Genomic DNA, 21,442 nt, shown 5'->3' with positions numbered 1-21,442 from the left:
TACCAGCACCGATGGGGTGTCATGCCAAACCTGGCGTGTGGAGCTGCTGATCCTTTCTGCCAGTGGCTCCATTGTGCGTGATAGCAACATGATGGAATGCTTATTCCGATGTTGTAAAAGGCCCATAGAGTTGTTAGAGACCAAAGGCTCAGTCATATGCATATTAACTCTGAAGTAAGCCCTATTGACTTAAATGGGATTTTCTCCCAGACAAATTTTAATTATTTTATGAATTTATATCCCTCCTTCCCCGTTAAAAACTGCACAAGATGGCTTCCAGTAAAATCAAACAAAATATTCAAAAATAAAGACACAATCAACAGACAATAAAATAGTATAAATAAAGCAGGCAACGATAAATAGATAAAACAATTCCTGCTAAATACTGGGGATAGTGGCAAGAGAACAGTTCAATAATTATATGACAGCAGTGAATCAGCCCCCCCCCCAAGCGAGTTGAAATAGATATACATTTAAACCTCATTGGAAATGCTCCACAGAGGGGTCTGATTATAGATATAGTGCAGAATATGTATAGTACTTCAGCCTTAATGTTTGAACATAAGAACAGCCCCCGCTGGATCAGGGCGTAGGCCATCTAGTCCAGCTTCCTGTATCTCACAGCGGCCCACCAAATGCCCTAGGGAGCACACCAGAAAACAAGAGACCTGCTTCTGGTGCCCTCCCTTGCATCTGGCATTCTGACATAGCCCATTTCTAAAATCAGAAGGTTGCACATACACATTATGGCTTGTAACCTGTAATGGATTTTTTCTCCAGAAATTTGTCCAATCCCCTTTTAAAGGCATCTAGGCCAGGTGCCATCACCACATCCTGTGGCAAGGAGTTCCACAGACCAACCACATGCTGAGTAAAGAAATATTTTTGTGTGTGTTTTCTAACTCTCTCAACATTCAATTTTAGTGGATGTCCCCTAGTTCTGGTGTTATGTGAGATTGTAAAGAGCATCTCTCTATCCACTCTATCCTTCTCGTGCATAATTTTCTATGTCTCAATCATGTCCCCCTCAGGCGCCTGTTTTCTAGGCTGAAGAGGCCCAAACGCCATAGCCTTTCCTCATAAGGAAGGTGCCCCAGCCCAGTAATCATCTTAGTCGCTCTCCTTTGCACCTTTTCTATTTCCACTATGTCCTTTTTGAGATGTGGTGACCAGAATTGGACACAGTACTCCAGGTGTGGCCTTACCATCGATTTGTACAATGGCATTAGAATATTAGCTGTTTTGTTCTCAATACCTTTTGTAATGATTCCAAGCATAGAATTGACCTTCTTCACTGCTGCCGCACATTGGGGTCGACACTTTCATTGAGCTGTTCACCACCACCCCAAGATCTCTCTCCTGATCTGTCACAGGCAGCTCAGAACCCATCAGCCTATCTCTAAAGTTTTGATTTTTTGCCCCAATGTGCATGACTTTACACTTACTGACATTGAAGCGCATCTGCCATTTTGCTGCCCATTCTGCCAGTTTGGAGAGATCCTTCTGGAGCTCCTCACAATCTCTTCTGGTCTTCACCACTCGGAAAAGTTTGGTGTCATCTGCGAACTTAGCCACCTCACTGCTCAACTCTGTCTCCAGGTCATTTATGAAGAGGTTGAAGAGCACCGGTCCCAGGACAGATCCTTGGGGCATACCACTTTTCACCTCTCTCCATTGTGAAAATTGCCCATTGACAGCCACTCTCTGTTTCCTGGTCTTCAACCAGTTCTCAATCCATGAGAGGACCTGTCCTCTAATTCTCTGACAGTGGAGTATTTTCAGTAGCCTTTGGTGAGGGACCGTGTTGAACGCCTTCTGAAAGTGCAGATATATAATATCCACGGGTTCTCCCACATCCACATGTCTGTTGACCATTTCAAAAGATACCTCTTATCTTAAAACAGAATAAGATATTGATCCTAAGCTGGCTCCCGCCGGTAGAACAGGAATGCATGTGGTCTCAAAGGTGCTGTAAAGTCTGTTGTGGGTACCCAGAGGCCAGTGCCATCAGTGGAGAAGTCTCCACTGGCAAGTCTTTGCCAGTAATGACTGGGGTAAGTGAACCACTTTGCAGCAGGGAGGCAGGGGGAGAGTGGAATGGAGGCAGGTAGGGGTTTACTGGGAGGGGAAGGGTGACCTAGGCGGTTCAGACCCAGGACAAGCACAGGGATGGCAGCAGTTGCTGCTTCTGCATTCTGTCCCCCATCCCGTGCTTCAAAGTCTTTCGCAGGTCTCATTTGTTCTGCACCAACAATTAAACCTTGAACACCACCAATGTTCCCTTACCCTGAGGAGTAATTTACCCTGACTGCCTCCCTGGCCCTGTGGGATACAGCAGCCACTGTTTTGGTGCTGCTGTCCCATGGGTGGGCAATCTGGTTAGGACTAGGCTGTAAAACACATTTGATTTTGATTTACAACCCCTTTAATGAATTCAATAATTCAACATTGACCACAGCTTTCCACATATTTTGCCCTTACAGAGTCTCCATCATTTAGGTGCCAAGCCATAAACGTTATGTTTCTGAAGGGGTATCATGATGACTTTTCAATTCAGTTTCCTGAATTAAATAAAACCGCCTTAATGTTTTGATACATCCAAGCTTTGTGGGCTGCACTCAGGATTTATAATCTTTTCCTGTGCTTTAGAGTTGGAGGCTGCAAAAAAACAGGCAGAAATTGATAAGAAAGCTATAGATGAACTTGTGAGAGAAAGGGACATATTGAACAAGGTGAGTATGCCTAACTGGAAAACAATGTTCTAATTGTTTGAAAATGGTGAAAATAGTTGTTGCTGTTTTGTTTTAATTTGAGTTTGTAAACACTGCTGTGTAATCAAGATCCAAGTAGGGGCATGCACACAGGAGAGAACCACATGTACAGATTGGCCGTTGCTGATGCCAGCTTGCTGGATTCCCGGTGGCAAAGCACTGCAAGGGTCCCTCATGGCACTTGCACCTTTCCTCAATAGTGCATTGAGGCACTATTGAGGTCACCAGTATTGAAGGGTCAGAATTCTGCCTGGCTACATAGGCACTCTGATCTGTTTAGGCCCTTGGTCAGTGCCTGACTTGGAGACCCCTGTGTGGGTTCTTGCACTTTTGGTGGGCTTCATACTCCTTGTGTGGCATAGCCAGGTTGATTGAATGACTCCAGGAGGCGAATGACATCGTCCCCAGGCACCTCAGATGTGGCTGCTGTAGAAGCAGCTGGTTGGGAAAGCTAATTGGGAGGAGGTGGATCTGTGAAAGGCTGGGGACATTAAAGGCAACTAAGGAAGAAAGATGAGACTAAATTCAGCAGAGCAGGGGAAAAGATAGAGGAGAAAGCGGTGCAAGGAAGAGTGAGGGGAAAGAGAGAGCGGTACAACAGGTACTCAAGATGTGGAAGGGTCAAGAAGGAGGGAGAGAAAAGACCCCTCAGAGGGATTGGGGGGAATGAAAAGTTGGCGAGCAGAGAGGGGAAGAGTAGAGGGGAACTGAGGGTCCAATTCTATCCAATTTTCCAGCACTGATGCAGCCGCAGTGCAGTCCGAAGGTAAGGGAACAAATGTTCCCATACCTTAAGGAGGCCCCTGTGACTTTCTGCCCACCACAGGATGCAGTGCATGCCCCATTGGCATGGCAGCACAGGCACTGGAAAATTGGGTAGGATTGGGCACTGAGACATTTGTGCATCTGGAGTCTGCAGTAAATCCCTAACACTGCAGTAGAAATCTGTGTGGTTTCGTGCGTTGGGGGCACAATGGATACCAACTTACCATTCCCTAGTCCCCTTGGTGTGGAACTGCTTCCTTGGCAAGAAGGGGGGACTGCAACACCCTGATACCACCCCTGAGCTCAACTTTTAATTTCCAGTTTTCCTGCACTAGTCCCAAGTAAAAGCACTGGTGGGCAGCAGTTGATCTAGAGATGGACCAGTTTCACCTCACTATTTAGGCTTTTTTCTTTCCAAAATGGTTTATGAAAGATGTGAAAAGGACTCAGTGTTAGCTAGGTGGAGAGCATTGTTTTTGTGGATAAGATGTACCAATATACTTATGGAATATGTATGGAGAAAGAAGAGTGAAAGATGGATAGAGTGTACTTAGGGCCATGATTTCAAAGACAACTACAGTCAGATGTGTCCTTTGAATGAAGGAGAAATTGTGCCTGCACAGGAGATAGGGATTAAGTTCATAACATTTGGCTGGGGAAGCAGTTGTTATTTCCAGCTTCAGATCTGGAGTACAAAATAGAGAAAGGGAAAAGAAAGTAGAATAACTAGGAGAGAGATGACAGGTAGTGTCAGGCTGACAAAAGCAAAGCAGTCTTATAAAACATGTATCGTGACCATATTGGCCTTGTCTTTGCAGAACTTGCTCAAGGCTGCCAGTGTCACTCAAAAGCAGATGAACCTCGTTAAACTCCATGAACAATCAAAGAAGAACCTGGAAGAAGAAATTCAGAATTATAAAGATGAGGCTCAGAAGCAGAGGAAGATTATCTTCCAGCTGGAGAAGGAAAGAGACCGCTATATTAATGAAGCCAGTGACCTCACGCAGAAGGTAAGAGATTACTGGTTGTAGGCATAGTTAATTTGGTTTTCAGAGCTGACAAGATGTCCCTTTCAGTTCTTGATTTTTATGGATGGTTATTGTCTAGGTCTTCTCATGGTCCAATCCTATTGTGCTGTAATGCCGGCATACTGCTAGCTATGCAAGTGCAGTGAAGATCTCGCTGTCATGGCAGCCTTTCCTCCAGCAGCTGTTGCATGGTCACTGGAGCAGCAGCCATAAAGCCTTGTGCCACCAGTAATGTGGTGCAGACCTTCAACCAGCAGAATGGAGAGACAGGAAAGGGATAGAGATTAGGGCAGGATGGGGTGGTGGCTGCTGGATCTTGGGCCACTATCCTGGGCTGCCCATACTCCTAGCAGGCTCCTCATAGTTATGCCAGGATGAGAACCGGCGTAGCTCTGAGCAGTCCCATTGGAAACCATGCAGTGGCCAACACAGAAACCGGTATCTCCCTTTCCCACCCCTTTCTCCTGCCTCTCCCACAGGATGGTGCATTGGATGCTGTGCCAGCAACCCTGCATTCAAGACATCATCCCCAGATAGAATTGGGCTGTTAGTGGTCTTTAGAGGAAAAGGATTTTAATAAAGAATGTGTGTTCTATGCATCTTCAGAGTGCCACTGAAGCCCAAAATCCAGTATCTATTGTCCTGAAAAAGCTTTTAAGAAAAAGACTGTGTAGAAAAGCGTAAACTTATAAAGAAATGTCTGTGGGAATTTCATTATTGAAATTGAAAAGTCGAAGAGCAAGATTTCTTGTTACCAGGAGGATGGGACTGTAGTGCTGTGTGGAGTGTAGTTTCATTTCACCCTTTGGTTGGGGCTGTAGAGGGGCAAGGATAGGGAAGGAAACACTAGGACATTAATTGTCCCTCATTTGCCCCGTTTGTGGAATTTCATTGAAGAGATTGGTAAATGCCCATGGCTGGGATGATGGGTGCTGAATGAATAAATACATTGTCTGTTCTTGTTGTATCTGGTGGTTCACACATGCAAGGCAAGCACTTTTCTCCCTCAGAATCTCCTTTAACCTTCTCTTATAGCCCCCACCCCACAATAAAAGAGGACTAGGGCACATCCAGAAAGAATGTGAAATATTATGGCATTGCTATTAATATTCTAAGATTTATAGATGTGCCTTGCAGATTCCAAGCCTTATCCCCCCCATAAACAACAATTGCTTTTCAAGGTGCAAATTGCATCCAATTTGCTGTACATGTGAATTTCTGCAGAAAGAAATGCCACAACCTGCTTGTCTTGTGTTCTTTTGTCCTATTTAGGTAGCGCTTTCTTCCTTGCTTGACCTGCCATGTAACTGCAATATGCTGCTTTATTTACTCAAGAGCCTGTTGAAGAGCTCTGCATAAAACTTGGTCTCTTGTTATCTGGTGTGCTCCCTGGGGCATTTGGTGGGCCGCTGTGAGATACAGGAAGCTGGACTAGATGGGCCTATGGCCTGATCCAGTGGGGCTGTTCTTATGTTCTTATGTTCTTATGTCATTGATGGGCATGCTAGTTTTCAAGTCCGTTTCTGCTGGCAAGATTGTGTGCTCACGCTATGATTACTTGTAGCTTCATCGGAGTAATAGATTTTAAATCAGTTTTGTGTGATAAGAACATAAGAACAGCCCCACTGGATCAGGCCATAGGCCCATCTAGTCCAGCTTCCTGTATCTCACCAAATGCCCCAGGGAGCACACCAGATAACAAGAGACCCGTATCCCGGTGCCCTCCCTTGCATCTGGCATTTTGACATAGCCCATTTCTAAAATCAGGAGGTTGCGCATACACATCATGGCTTGTACCCCATAATGGATTTTTCCTCCAGAAACTTGTCCAATCCCCTTTTAAAGGCGTCTAGGCTAGACGCCAGCACCACATCCTGTGGCAAGGAGTTCCACAGACCGACCACACGCTGAGTAAAGAAATATTTTCTTTTGTCTGTCCTAACCCGCCCAACATTCAATTTGAGTGGATGTCCCCTGGTTCTGGTATTATGTGAGAGTGTAAAGAGCATCTCCCTATCCACTCTGTCCATCCCCTGCATAATTTTGCCTCTTTGTGATGTATGCCTCTTTGTCTGGCAGCTTACGGAGGTTATTTGGATTCATATCCTATTTGAGTTAGGTTTGTTTTTACTTCAGTTTCTTATATTGTATTGTGTTTTTAGTGGTGAGCCTTTGCCACAAACAGCACATGCATGAGGGAAGAAAGGGGGAGAAAAAGAAATTAAAATAATGTTGTCATCTCCCACATAATTAATATCAATACTTAAAACAGTGAAAGCACATGATAGGACTAATTTCCAAAAGCGGAATTATATTGAGGTCCCAGTCCTATCTACCACCACCCAGTCCTATCCAGTGCCACCAGCTAGAACGCATGCTTCATCCAATGGTGGGGAGGAGGGATGACCAGATGATCTGGGGGAGGTAAGTAAAAATACTTTTTCTGACCATTAGAGGGTCTCCTTTGACCTACACCAGTTATTTGCTGGTGTAAATTCGAAGAGAGGCAGGCGGCATGTTGGGCCAGGAAAACAGGCATAGGATCCTGGTGTGCCCTGCTGCTGCCAAGATCTATCCCCTACCAGGCCCAGTCTTCACTCTGAGCCACCCACAAAATGCCCCTACCACTTATCTTACCTGCACCAGTGCAGCATCTGGGTGTTGCTGGAGCATGTGAGGAACCCCCAGCCATTTGTGCCACCAGTCCCACAGCATGCTATTTATGACACTGAAAGAGGATTTACGACAATGGATCAGGAGATCTGCTGCTGTAAGCCCTCCTTAAGATTGGGCTGCCCATCATCTTTATCTGCTTCCAGAATGCCAGGAGGGTGGGAGCCAAATGAACAGCTTATGCAAGAGAGTTCCAAAGTTCTCCAGTAGGAACCGAGAAAGCTCTGCTGCCTCTGCTGCTGCTGGCCTCAGTCGCTAAGCTGTCAAAGGAGAACAGAACAAATAACTGATTTTATTACCTAGTAGCTTTTATTCTTCTGCAGAAGTCTGTCTTTGTTTTGGTTAGCTACTGTGGCTAAAAATAAGGTTTCTGCATGTGAGAGAATATGGAATGTATTTCTCTTGTAGAGGGCATGAAGAACTATGTTCTCTAGGCTTGGCTTTTGAATGGGGAACAGATTCCTGGGTTGAGCACTGGCACATATGTAACTTTTGACGGGGGCAAAGAATGAAGAACTTGGGATGGGAGGGGGATCAGAGAATTGAGGGGAAAAGAATGCATATTTTTGAGGAGCTGCTGGAAAAGGGATACAGGGAAAGCCGTGAATTGATTTTTGTGAAGAACTGCATGCTCAGACAGCATGTTGTCCTATTTGAGTTCTGCCAGCAACAAATTTGAAGATTACACTCTTAGAGCTCACATATGCAGAAAGCTCAGCAAAAGGACAAGAGTAAGATTCAGGATGATGTAGCTATTTTCTGTACTCCGGAACTGGGGTGCTTCTTTTAAAGGGTATGGAAGGTTGCCCAGGAAGGAAATGTTGACCCCAGGGTTGGCCACAGGGGAGTTCACATTTAAAGAGGGTAGAGCAGGCCAATCTGCCCAGCCTCTATTTCAAATTGCAGTGATCAGCATTGCATGATCCTCATGCGGGGATAGCCACAGTTTGGGAAAACTTCCTAAGCTCATCAAGGCTATTGAAAATGTGATAGTGGCTCTTGGCCAGCTTTGCCCGTCAGCCAGGAATGTCCATTTGTCTCAGTTCAGGGAAGCCATCAGATCAGAGGACACTAATACTATTATGCAAATGGTAGCAAAGTGTGCTGCTTCTGGCTTTACAGTTCAGGGAGGCTGGCAGGCAATGTAGTAAGGCTGTTTGCTTTAGTTCTTGACCTCTGCAGAAGACACATAACTGCAGAAAATATGGCGAAGCCAACTTTGAGATAACAATGTCAGAATGAGTTCAAAACAGGAGCAGGTTGCACCCTTCCCTTTTCCTTCTTCAGCTCTACCAAGAGGCATAGACAGAGGCATTTCAGTCTCCATACAATAAATCATTTGCCGCCCAAGGCAAAATCTCCCAATTTTTTGCCCACCCGACACTGGGCTGTTTTTTGCTCTCCAAATGAGTAACTGCTCCTTCACCAATAAAGAACTCCATTATTTTAGCAGCTGCACTTGAGTGTTCCCCATCTAACTTGGTCAGTCCCTTGATTCCTGAGAAACAAAGACCTGAGAGGAGCATGTAATGTTCTGGTCCTTATGGGAGAGTAAGTGAATGTGCCTCCTACAAATTGGCATCAGATCAGAATGTGGCACAGCATACAAAGCTTCCTTGTGGTTGGGCTTATATAACCAAGGTTTGATGATGTCATCAAGTTTCCTGATTGGAGGAGTAGACCCACCTGGCCATCCATCCTTTTATCTGGTCTCTCCATCCCATCCCTTTACTTACTGCCCAATATGCAAGGCAGGTTTATCACTAGGCAGTATAGCTGCCCCAATCCAAATCCAGCACAGGCTGGTGAATAATGGAATTTCCAAACAAAGAACAAGCGTGCTGTAGGAGGACTTTCCAGCAGCTCTAAGGCTGCTGAATCTGCACAGGAGCTTTTGGAGAGTTAGAAGTGTCCAAAAAGGGGGGGATGGGAAATAAGCAAAAGGTTGGGGGGAAGGGCATTCATCACAAGTTTAATGATGCATTGATGAAATACAGTTCTGCATTGCTTGTATATTCAGAACTGTGATTTATTCAAACCACAGGTCTTTGAGTTCATACCTAATATATACTGGTGTTTGTTTCTGATGGGTAAGATAGGGTTACAGCCTAAGTCTTATTGAACACAATGGGCTAATATAGAAGTACAGTTATTCAAACCACAGTTAAGTAAAATAACCAGAGATCTAAGGGACATTTCAGATCCTGATTTGGCACCATTGAATCACAACTCCCAAATTTGTTCATGGAATTGAAGTTCAGTTCAGATAAGAAGTGGAAGCTTTAAACTTCCACTTCCTGAAAAGGGAGGACAACTGAGAGTGGAATGTATGTGCCTGCAGCTCTAGTGAGAAGCCTGCTTGCCTTTTATGTCTGAATTGAGTTGGTCTGCCTTGGAACAAAATTCTTATCCCTTCACATGTGGATGATGGTTATCATCCATGATGATGATGATGATGGTTAAAAGCCTGACCTAAAAGCATTGAAGAGAAACCATTCCATTGAGCTTCGTTAAGAGAAACTGTGTTTGACTTGCCCAATATTCAGGTATCCACATGTTTTGCTTGCCACTCCCCCTTCACATGATGAGCTGGGTGAATAACACTTTCCTCCCTATCTCAGGACTGCAAAGGCGGGGATCATCCTAAAGCAGCAGGGCCATCCCCATCTCTTTCTAAGCTCCAAAGTGGGACAGAAGCTAAGATTGATGTTGTATTACTCCCACAACCTTGGCCATGCAAGACCAAATAACCAAACCCCATGCTTCCTTGTCTGTTCTTGAGCAGAAAATGGAGGTGTGAGAACTGCTTGGCAGCACCTCAGTTGCATGCTCTGGACCACTGTGGCTAAGTGGCACCCAAGCAACCACCTCAGTACTTCCCATTTCTGCATAAGAGCAGGAAAAGGCAGGGTGCATGGGGATGTTATTTTTGCCACTGTCTGGCCTTGGTGCTCTGGAGTGCTGTGACCAGAATAGCACTCAATCTTACACCCCATGCCCCTCACATTCAGGTTCAAGAATAGGAAGGGGAGGTTCACAGAGTGTTTTGAATGCTGTCTGTCTGCATTGACCTAGGCTTCAGAATTGAAATACACATTATTGATTTTGATCTCACTTTTATTGCTATTGGCAACTTGTTTTTAGCAGGAGAGACGAGAAGGTAGTAGTTTGGTTATAAACTGGATCTCTGACACATCTCCACATGCCTCCTATTCTTGTTCAAAAGCAAGCAAGGGAGGTGCAGGGGTATGTGTGTTGATTTGGATGCTGCCCAGATGCAGCACTTGAAAATGCTGATTGAACTGCTGCCAAACAAACCTCCCCACACTCTTGAGTAAGAGTAGAAGGTATATTTGTGCAGAATTTGTTTGAGGGCAGACACCATTGTGGACTCCTGCCAATATTCCATCTTTAGCTGTGGCTACCAATGATGTCTCAGACAAAGAAAAAAATGCTGAACATTTAAGAGAAAGTTTCTTTTATCACAGTAGGTAACGTCTGTGCTTCTAGATTGAAAATCCGCATAAAATATTCTTCCTGACTTTATGCTAAGGCATAGAGACATGCAGCAATTTTAGAAATTCTTACCGAAGCAAAAGTTAGCCTCTGAGCCACCAACTTGGAGAATGTAATCAGGTAGTTTATAATTGTACTTTTGTTCATCAGCTCCCCAACTAGCATGACTACACATTCAATGACCTATTTTCTAATTTGCTCCGGTATATATAATCATTGAGCTAAGTTTCAGATTTGAAATACATGTTATTGATTTTGTTCTCACTTTTATTACTATTGGCAACTTGTTTTTAGCAAGAGAAAGGAAAAGGTAGGAGTTAGGTTATAAACTGTGTCTCTGCTTTTTATTTTAAACTGTAAGCGATTTTAGGTATCTCTGTAGTCAGCAACAAATGCAATAGAGCACCATCTCCACTACTGCAATAAAACTTGCTATATTTAGATGTGGTTTATCTCCTGAGATTGTCAGAGTATCTGGTAGAGTAATCAATTAATTAAACCTTTGCCCCGCAGCTAGTGCACTGGAGGCCCCACTGTAAACCAGCTCTGCTTGATTTCTTTCGGTATGTGCTGTGCTGATTTCAAGCTCTGTGCTGTGGTATGTGCTGTGGTATTTGTGGTATGCGCTGTGCTGAAAACTGTGCTGATTTCAAGCTCTGTTGTTTTTGGGTAGCTGTTCTAAACGTTAATGTTATCTTTTCCTTTGAAGATTTATGACTAACCAATTCTTATTAAAGCTTGATGTACTTTGGTAGGATGCTTGACAGGGTGAACAGTTTCTAGCAACTCATTCCATCATAATCCAATGTCAAGGTAACGGAGAAACCATTTGCCGAACCATTGATAACTGAAATTTTGGATGATCAGATTTTACTGGTTGGTTCTCATCTAGTGTTGTCAGGGTGACTCCGTTTAAAAAGCGCTCTTGGATTTCTTGCTACTCAAAAAGTTCACTATAGCATCTCCAGGCCATTCCATTAAATGAAGTTCCACTCTACATAGCAGATATGTAAATATTTATGAGGAGAAATTATTTCACAGAAACAGTAAAAAAAGGCTCAGTGTAAGAAATAGGGAAAAGCCTGATAATCATCTTGTCCTTTAATATCTTGCCACACAGAGAGCTACAGGCATGGATAAATATTTTCCAAAGGAAAGTTGTTTTTGTATGTTGCCGCACAAAACATATAAGCGTAAAGTAAGGTGATAGCCTTATTTTGTTTATATACACAGCAGAATCCTAGGCATGTCTACTCATAGTAAGCCCCATGAAATTTGATGGGTGTTACTTCCAGGTAAGGGTGTTAATGATTGCAGCCTAAGTACATACATAACTATATACTTCCCTATGCATGGCCAAAGAAAGAATTTTCAGACTTTTGTTTTATTGTGCAATAAATATGCACAACTTTGAATCCAAAGTACTCTCTTAGCTAGTGTGTCTGTTACAAGGTAATTGCATTTTCTTAGTTCTCTATCAACAGTATTTCTTTTCAAAGTTTTCATTTTTCCCACCTGATTGGCATGCCTTTTGCAATAGCATGTGGTGTCTAAAACGTGGTTGCTCAAAAAATATATATGGCTAATGGAAATGGATCAATTGCTACAAGGGGCATAACTTGCATACTGTGCCCACTGGTTTATTTGCTTCCCCAGAAGCTGAGTTCCCCCCTCCTTGGCACAGTCAAGTGTGGAAGCACTTACAAAAACCCTTTAAAACCAGAATGTTGCATTTTTGTAGAGCCCCTTCTCCCCTACTCTTTATAAAGTGAGAATAAGGCAACAATACAAAAAGTGGAAAGGGTGTTAAGGAGATACAAGGGGGTTATGGGAGGGGGGAGAGTCCTGTTTGGTTACCTCTGTTGTATCAGAATAAGCAGTAAATCTTTCTACACTTAGGGAACAGAAGGCTGACCTAAACATGTCGGCTTAACTAATTTCATGACTTTTCCGATTTTCAACAACCATTCTTTCCTGAAAGGTTCAGAGATGCTTTTCTAGTCAGTGTCTTTTGAAATCCTCCCTGGCCGATGTTAGTAAACACAAGTTTTATCATTATAATTTGTTTTACATTATTTAGATGTATCATGGCCATAATGGTAGGGACAGTTGCAGCATTTCAAACTAGTTCAGAGGGTTAGTAGTGTTGGCCTTTAGCAACAGAAACAAGGCAGAGTTTTGTGGCACCTTAAAGATTGATTAATTTATAGCAGGTGACAAGCTGCCCCTGCAGAAATTCTGTCTCCTACATAATCGTTAAAGTTCCAGGATCCCTAAAGTTGAAAGTTTGCCCACCCCTGATTTATAGCAATATAAGCCGTTATAGATTACAATCTGTTGCCGGCAGTGGTTTGTTTTTTTTAATTACAACATGTGCACATGAGGGGAGCAGCAATAGTGTGCAAGGATCCTATGCAAAGCTAATGGCACCTCTGTGTAATTTGGTGGTGAAAGACGACTGAGGCAAAGCAGGGTGCACCGTCTACTGAAAAGTATTCAAAATTCAAAGTAGGTAATTTGATTCGAACTGGGAAGCTAGTGCACTTGCTTCTTAAAACTGTGGGGAAGAATTCTACCACTAACGTGTACATGATGGAGCCCTAAAGAAAGCAGTTAGGGGGAGGAGAGCGGAACTCCTTAGGCACTCTTTAAAAGAAAGGGGAGAGGGTAGAGAGGGGAAACATCTGTGGCATCTTCCAATAGTCCTTCCAATAGCCATGGTATTGGTCTGGCCCTTCACTTTCCAGATAAACACCCAGTACCAAGTACATGTATTTTAAGTGCATATCTCTTGTACACATTGCATCAAGAAGAAATAAAATATTGACCAATTCAATTTCATTTCATACATAAATGTCACCACACATTTTTTTCTTGCCATTGCTCTTATCTCATATGATTATAATCGCCATGAGAACTATTACAGAATGAACACTTCTGTTTATTGTGTTGTCAATTTGGTGAATTTTCCAACAAGCTAAATGCAATTGATAGAACATCTTGAGGCATTTTGCTCTTTGATTCAGAGCTACAGTAAACTGTGAACCTGTCATGACTAAAAGCTTTCATGTCTCATCAAGAATTATAAAACCAAGGTTTTTCCCCCCATTTTGCCCTGTAACTATTATTTTGTACCATATTCATTGTTTTAATTCCATTATAAAGCTTTAATAAAACTTTGACTTGTATGCTGGTGTTTCTTCTGCATCTTTTCAGATTTGAATGCATTAATTACCTTTATAGATTATGTGCCCTTTTGGGACAGGGAACTATTTATTTGATTTTCTTTGTTACCGTTTTTTTGCTGAAAGCAGTATACAGGCTTGCCCCAGTATCCACAGATTCAGTAACTGCAGTTTCAGTTATCCGTGAATACCATGGATATTGGGGATGCCCTTTTAAAAGATAGGGGAATCTTTCTTTTCCTTAGTGCAGCAAAACCGTTGCTTTTCCAGGGCTGCAGACTCTTCCTGGTCGCTCTGAGGCTCCTCCATTTCTCCAGTGTAGTCCCACAATGCAGCACAACTGGGAAGGAAAGACATCACGTTGCATTCTAGGACTAACAGAAAAGGAGGCACCTCAGAGCAACCAGGAAGAGTCAGCAGGTGACTTAGAAGGCTGCCTGCAGCCCTGGAAATGCAGCGGTTGTGCTTTAATAAGGTTAAAAAAAAGGTTTTTAAATATCATTTTGAGGGCTGCAGCCACTGAGCTGCCTGCAGCCTCTTCCTGGTCACTCTGAGAATCCTCCATTTGTCTTACTAGTCCTAGAATGCAATGTGATGTCTTCTCTTCCTGGTCACACTGCATTCTGGGACTACACTGGGACTAAATCAGATTTTCAAGTGCCAGTGGAGCCGTGCCAATGGGGCATGCGCTGCTTCCTGCGGTGGGGTGGGGGAGGAGGGACAATCAGAGAGGCCTTCCCTAGATAAGGGAATGTTTGTTTCCTTTCCTCAAGGCTACATTGTGGCTGCACTGGCACTGGAAAGTTGGATAGGATTGGGCTCTAAAAGGAATAATAGAACTGTGTGTAATTTGTAGTTAGCTCTCAGTTCAAGTCTAGGAAATAAATCATCCTCTTTCCTATTCAGAAAGAAATAACTGCATCTGCAGCTAATATGCATATAGTATAATATATACATCATCTCTCTACAGAGCATTACTTATCTTGAGACTGGTTTAGTGTTACTAATTTTAAGCTTTCTGTGACAGGTCCTCCATCACATGGAAGATATCAAAGTGCGGGAAATGCAAATATTTGACTACAAAAAGAATATTGCAGAATCTGAAACAAAATTAAAACAGCAGCAGAATCTCTATGAAGCTGTGAGATCAGACAGGAACCTCTACAGTAAGAATTTGATCGAAGCTCAGGTACTAAAATGCAGTTTGCTCTTAGGTCCTTTTCCTCATTTTGATTGTTAACCATTCTCAGTTAACATCTGGAATGGAAGCAAAGTGAAGTCCCTGAGATGTTTTCCATTTTTCTATGCCCAATGCAGAAAGTTACACAAAAACATTACCCATAAGGCTGGCAAGCCAGGATGAGACTACATCTGGAGAAATGGAGGGCTCTTTGAGTCTCTCTCATAGAATAATAGTTTTAAAAAACCATTGAAAATGGGGTTTAAGATGAGCCTGCCTATGTAAACTGTCTTGAATCTATGAAAAAGGTGGTATATAAAAACAGTAATAACTAAATAAAAAATGTCCCAAACATTTGCAGATGCAAAATCCCGTTAGATGCTTTCAGGGGAGCATCCAGAAGACAATCCCTTTGTGTGTTCTTGCAAGATGGAAGAATGTCTGGAGACAGTTTAAAAACTCAAACACTTACCACATAGTTCTGTGGTTGCAGGAAGGCTGTGTGGGATAGGATGTCCTCCAAAGATTAGCTAGGAAGTTGCACCTCTAGATGGTGGAGCCATTTTTCCTGAGAACCTGCTTGAGTGCATTAGAGATAAACATCTTCAATGATATGTTTGTTTGATCTTGGCAGAATTTGAAAATAGATGTCTTAAAAGTATCTATAGGTAGACATACAAAGCTAATGAGGGTAAATTAAACAGAACTGAATCTGAGTAGGAGTTGTAATGGTATAACTTCTATGTAAGTAAACAAGAGAGTGAACAGAAGCCAAACAGCCAGTTATTTTCTTTGTATAATTTGTGATAGCCATAATATAAACAGGTAGGACAACTCATGGCCTACTACAGAAACCCAGAAAATGTTTTCTGAGCTAGAGATCGTCATATTCATGTGGACGTTGGCTACACTGATCACCCTGTAAGACCACATAATCCAAAGTTGAACACAATATCTCTGACAAAGATATGCACTTACCAAGGAATGGAACTCTTGCTTTTTGTGAAAAAGGGTGATTATCATTACACTCATTTATTCTAAAGTATTGAGGCAACAAGATCATATGATAGTGCATGATGCCACCAGTTTAGCTCATTCTTCCTGACACCATGATGAAGATATCATTGTTGGATATATGCAGCCGTTTGCCTTCTTTAACTTATGCTACAGTGTCATTTTCATAATTTCAATAATTAGCTAATAACTTGAGACCTTAGAATAGATGCAAATGAAGAGACCTTAAGGGGCATAGGGCGAATACTACTCGGTGCATTCATTGATTGAACTGATTATACATTAATTGCAAAATTCAGGAACATGAAAAGGCATTTTGGGTTAAAGCCTCCTTTTTATTATAATCAAACTATATTATAGTTTTGTAACATGTCTCCTGGCTGTGAAAACAAAGATGGGCTCATTTTAAAAACTATGCAAAGAATTGTCATTCTCTTTTGGAATAATGTTAGGCAAATTGGCAAAAGCTTGTTTGAGAGAGCTTAGCTCTAGGTAGGCATTTTCAGGTTATTTAATAAAGAGCAAGCCCCTGTTGTCCTACCCTGCAGATACTTCTGATCTCTAGGGCAGTGATTCTCTAACCTCTCAGGACTTTTACTTCCAAGGTAAGTCTTTGTGGAGGAGGAGGTGAGGGTAGCGAAGCGATCCCCAGGATCACATCACTAAAGGGAGTGGCGGGGTGATTTTACTTACTTAGGGGTGCAGTAAACTTGCAGGAGTTGTGGAGAGTCCCGTGCAGCCCTTCACAGGGCTCCCTGAGGCTAAGAAAGTTCAAATGGAGCAATCACAAAGCACTTCCTAATTGTGTTCACAAACAGGAAGTGCTTTGCAACCGCTCCGTTTGAACATTATAAGCTAAAGGGTTCCCTGTGGAGGTCTGTGTGGGGCTCCCTGCAACATGCTGCATCCCTACTTAGTAAAAGCACCCCTACTTCACTCCCCTTAGCGACACGATCCTAGGGATCGCTTTGCTGCCCTCGCCCCCTCCCCTGCCCCTTTAAAAGGCAGGGGTAGATCTGCACCAGCTGGTGGGTCACGACTGACCAGTTTGAATACCATTGCTCTAGGGTATCATAAGTGCACACACACACACAATCTTTTGAGAGAGAGGAGTTATTGGCTGACTTTCAACAAGACGTATTGGTTGGGATTTTTCCGATTTTTAGATTGCTCTGGTGTGGGAATTGTTGCTTGTTAATCTGAATATAACCTCATCCTTTGAAAAATTGATGGGGCATTTTCCTATTTCATTACTAAGATAGTATATTTAGAAACATATTGTATACCAGCTTTTAAAATAGCTGGTTTCTTGAGCATTTGTTAGCCATCTCTCTCACAATTACTCTCAGTTTTCCCCTCTTCTGTTCACATGAGTGATGTAGGATGTATCAATGTGACAAGTTATAGTTTCAAAAGTCTCTTTTTTTGTCTGATGTATTTACCTGAGAATTATTAGCTTTTTTGTTTGTGTGCATTCAACAGTTGCATGAAAAGGAGCTATTCAGCAGGTAATTTTTTTTTGTCATTGCAACTACATGCTAAACATCACTTCACATGCTCTGTTCTGCTTGGAATGGATTGCCCATCTCAGAATTCTCCATACCATTCTTCAGGGCCTGTTTATAGTGTTTTTCCCCCATGCTGGACTTGTCAAGTTAGTGTTGGATACACAAGCTGTTTGTATACAAATAATCAGCCCCACTCTGCCTCCTCAGTCAATCTATTCCTCCTCCTTTCGTAGTGACGTAGTTCTCAGGTGGGAGAGAATGTGGTTATTGTGACAAAATATCCACCACATGTTTTTAGACCATGCTTTTCAAATACTGTGTGTAGTGAACTCTCAGTTCTGTCCTATTAGGATGAGATCAATGAAATGAGGAAGAAGCTGAAGATTATGACACATCAAGTAGATCAGCTGAAAGAAGAGATCTCTGCTAAAGAGGCAGCACTTGTGAAAGTGCATCTGGACCACCAGCGAATAGAAAAAGAGAAAGAGGCACTGAAGGTAAGGCACTTCCACTAAAAAAACAATGCACCAGGATTGACCAGAAGTGAAGGAAACGGTTTAAATAGTTAGACTGATAGAAGTCTTCTGACTGGCTGCACTTGTCCGTCTTCTCAGCAAATCCTTTTCATTAGCTGTGTACTTCCTCTTTAGCTGCTCTGAGTGCAGGTTTCTGTTGGTGCATCACCACCAAAGGGGTGGTAGCTTTGGAGGTGAAGCAAAGGCATTATTTTTTGTCTCTGGTTGTAGGTGAGCATCTTTGTATGTTTGGAACTGGAAAATAAGAGGTTTTTTCAATTCATAAGCCTATTGATGAGAGTAGTGAGTTGTTGAATGAGTGCCTAGCTGAGAGTTGGTCACAACTGTGAACAAGATGTTTGTGATTAATGTTACTCTCACTGATTATATTTGTTCATGCCTGCTGTTTTTTCCTGTCATATGGTTACTATACGACTTAACAGCTATATTATGATTAGTTGGGAGAATGAAGGGAGCACTCCAGTTGTATCCATTATGAACAGGTTGGAAGGGAGAGAAATGGTGAAGAGGCCAAGTAAGCACAAGTGGGATCAGACAGCTACGGACTGTTACCCTTTCTGTTTCTTCTTGGCTTAGTTGCTCCTTGTTGCCACATTAGGAGCCCTCTCAGGCCTTCAGATGCAAATGTTCAATGCCTGATAGATAAATAGGAAATAAAAAATCTGCGGTCCATCCAGGGGATCAAATCCTGGACAAGAAAGCCAACCTAACATGTAAAACAACTTCTGGTTGGTCGAAGCTGGCAACTCTTCCTTACTTAGCAGTGCAGAAGCTGAGTGGTGCAGACTTTTGAGCAGAAGAACTTGCCCCACAGGTAAGAAGCAGGTTCTATGACAAGATTGCTGATGCAGCTGGAAGGTTTCCAGGCAGGTAACTAGAGGTAAGATAATAAAGAGGAATCAAAGCGGTTGTGGTGTTCCACCAGCCAATTCTAGGCAGTTGTACCTGCAGCCCCAACCTTCATGGTGCGTTGTTGGGGCCTGGTCCTGGTAACATTTATGGGTCCTTCCTTGGGAGCAGTGCTAAGAATAGGAGATCTTGTGCTACAAGGTGAGCATTCCGTTTTCTAATGTTCAATATATATGTATTTGATTCTATTATTTTGTTTTATCTTTGCTGTTGGGTGCTTTGGGTAGTGTTTTGTGGATAGGCAGGATATGAATGTTTTAAGTAATAATAATAAAAATAATAAAACTTTACTTCTATCCCGCCCTTCTCCCCAAAGGGACCCAGGGCAGCTAACAACATATAAAACAGATTAAAACATAATTTCACAAACAGATAACACATTAAAAAACACATTAGCAGAACGCATAAAAACAGTAGTCAGATAAAGGTCAGAATAAAAGAGCATAAAACAGCAGTACTTAGAGGAATCAAGCCTGTAAAAAGCAACTAAAAGATGTATAAAAGATGTTAAAAAGGCCATGAAGTCAGAAGGCTTGATTAAACAACAAGGTCTTCAGGCCTCGCCGAAAAGTCTCCAAAGAGGGAGCCATTCTCAAGTCAAGGGGAAGGGAGTTCCACAACGTTTGGTGCCACTACTGAGAAGGCCCTATTTCTTGCCGCCGCCCCACGTACCTCCTTAGGCGGCGGCACTTGTAAAAAGGCCTTCTCTGATGACCTGAGAGGACGAGCCGGATTGTACGGGAGTAGGCGATCTCTAAGATAGCCTGGCCCAGAGCAGTATAGGGCTTTAAAGGTCAAAACCAGCACCTTGAATTGGGCCCGGAAACGAATGGGCAGCCAATGTAGCCCCCGGAGAAGTGGGCTGACAGAGTCAAACCGCCTAGCTCCAGTGACCACACGGGCCGCCGCATTCTGCACTAATTGCAGTTTCCGAACCGTCTTCAGGGGCAGCCCCACATAAAGCGCGTTACAATAATCTAACCTTGATGTCACCGTAGCATGGATCACCATGGATCACTGCACGATCCAAGTATGGACGCAGCTGGCGCACCAGCCGAAGCTGAGCAAAGGCCCCCCTAGCCACAGCCGCCACCTGGGAATCCAGAAGCAGCTGTGAGTCCAGGTGGACCCCCAAGCTGCGGACCTGTTCCTTCAGAGGGAGTGCAACCCCATTCAGAGCAAGCCGATAATCCAGCACCTGCATCGAGGATTTCCGAACCAGGAGAGCCTCTGTCTTGTCCGGATTTAATTTCATCTTGTTAGCCCCCATCCAGATCCTTACTGCTTCCAGAAAGTGCTCCAGGCCCTCAACCGCCACCCTGGAGTCTGGAGGAAAGGAGAGATAAAGCTGGGTGTCATCAGCGTATTGATGACACCCCACTCCAAACCCCCGGATGACCTCTCCCAGCGCTTTCATGTAGATATTAAATAGCATGGGGGACAGAATTGAACCCTGTGGCACCCCGCACTTCAAGGGCCAGGGTGTCGAACAGGCATCCCCCAGCACCACCATCTGGGACCAACCTTCCAAGTAGGAGCGGAACCACCGCGAAACAGTGCCTCCAATTCCCAGCTCGGCTAATCGGCCCAGAAGGATACCATGGTCGATGCTATTGAAAGCCGCCGAGAGGTCCAGCAGGACCAACAGGGACGCACTCCCCCTGTCCAGTCCCCGGCGTAGGTCATCCACCAAGGCGACCAAGGCAGTTTCCGTCCCAAAGCCCGGCCTGAAACCAGATTGAAAAGGATCCAGATAATCCGCTTCATCCAAGACCCTCTGGAGTTGGGTCGCCACCACCCGCTCAATTACCTTGCCCAGAAACGGGATGTTGGAGACTGGCCGATAGTTGTTCAACACAGTGGAATCCAGGGAGGGCTTCTTCAGGAGGGGGCGAACCACCGCCCACTTCAAAGCAGGTGGCAACGTCCCCTCCCCCAAAGAAGAGTTGACCACCCTCCCTGTCCACTCAGCCAGTCCACCCCGGGCAGCTCTTATCAGCCAAGCTGGGCAAGGGTCAAACAGGCAGGCAGACGGCCTCACACTCCAAAGGAGTCTGTCCACATCCTCAGGCTGCACAAGCTGAAAAGAATCCCACAAAACTGGACAAGCAGTTGCCAGGGGGACATCATCAGACATTGTCAATGTGGCATCCAAGTCGTAACGAATGCGATCGATTTTATCTGCAAAATGTTGCGCAAACACGTCACAGCGGCTGACCGTGTATTCCTTCTGGTCCACTGGCGGGGCCTGATGGAGGAGGCCCCGCACCACACGGAACAGCTCTGCCGGACGGCTATCAGCAGACGCAATGGTAGCAGAGAAGAATGATTTCTTCGCTGCTACCACCGCCACGGAG

General features: G+C 43.7%; 1 protein-coding gene across 1 annotated transcript in view; it reads left to right on the top strand.

The window, feature by feature from the left end:
• CFAP58 (cilia and flagella associated protein 58) overlaps window positions 1-21,442 on the top strand; it is a 121,551-nt gene that overhangs the window by 23,927 nt on the left and 76,182 nt on the right. Inside the window, exons 8-11 of the mRNA XM_066621467.1 lie at window positions 2,650-2,732; window positions 4,355-4,546; window positions 14,966-15,127; window positions 17,991-18,137. Coding sequence (XP_066477564.1) covers window positions 2,650-2,732; window positions 4,355-4,546; window positions 14,966-15,127; window positions 17,991-18,137 — 584 coding nt within the window. The remainder of the gene's footprint in view (window positions 1-2,649; window positions 2,733-4,354; window positions 4,547-14,965; window positions 15,128-17,990; window positions 18,138-21,442) is intronic.

This window comes from Tiliqua scincoides, chromosome 3, assembly GCF_035046505.1.
Source record: "Tiliqua scincoides isolate rTilSci1 chromosome 3, rTilSci1.hap2, whole genome shotgun sequence".
NCBI classification, from domain to species: domain Eukaryota; kingdom Metazoa; phylum Chordata; class Lepidosauria; order Squamata; family Scincidae; genus Tiliqua; species Tiliqua scincoides.
Note: the sequence above shows the minus strand (reverse complement) of the source record. Positions and strands in the feature narration are given on the sequence as shown.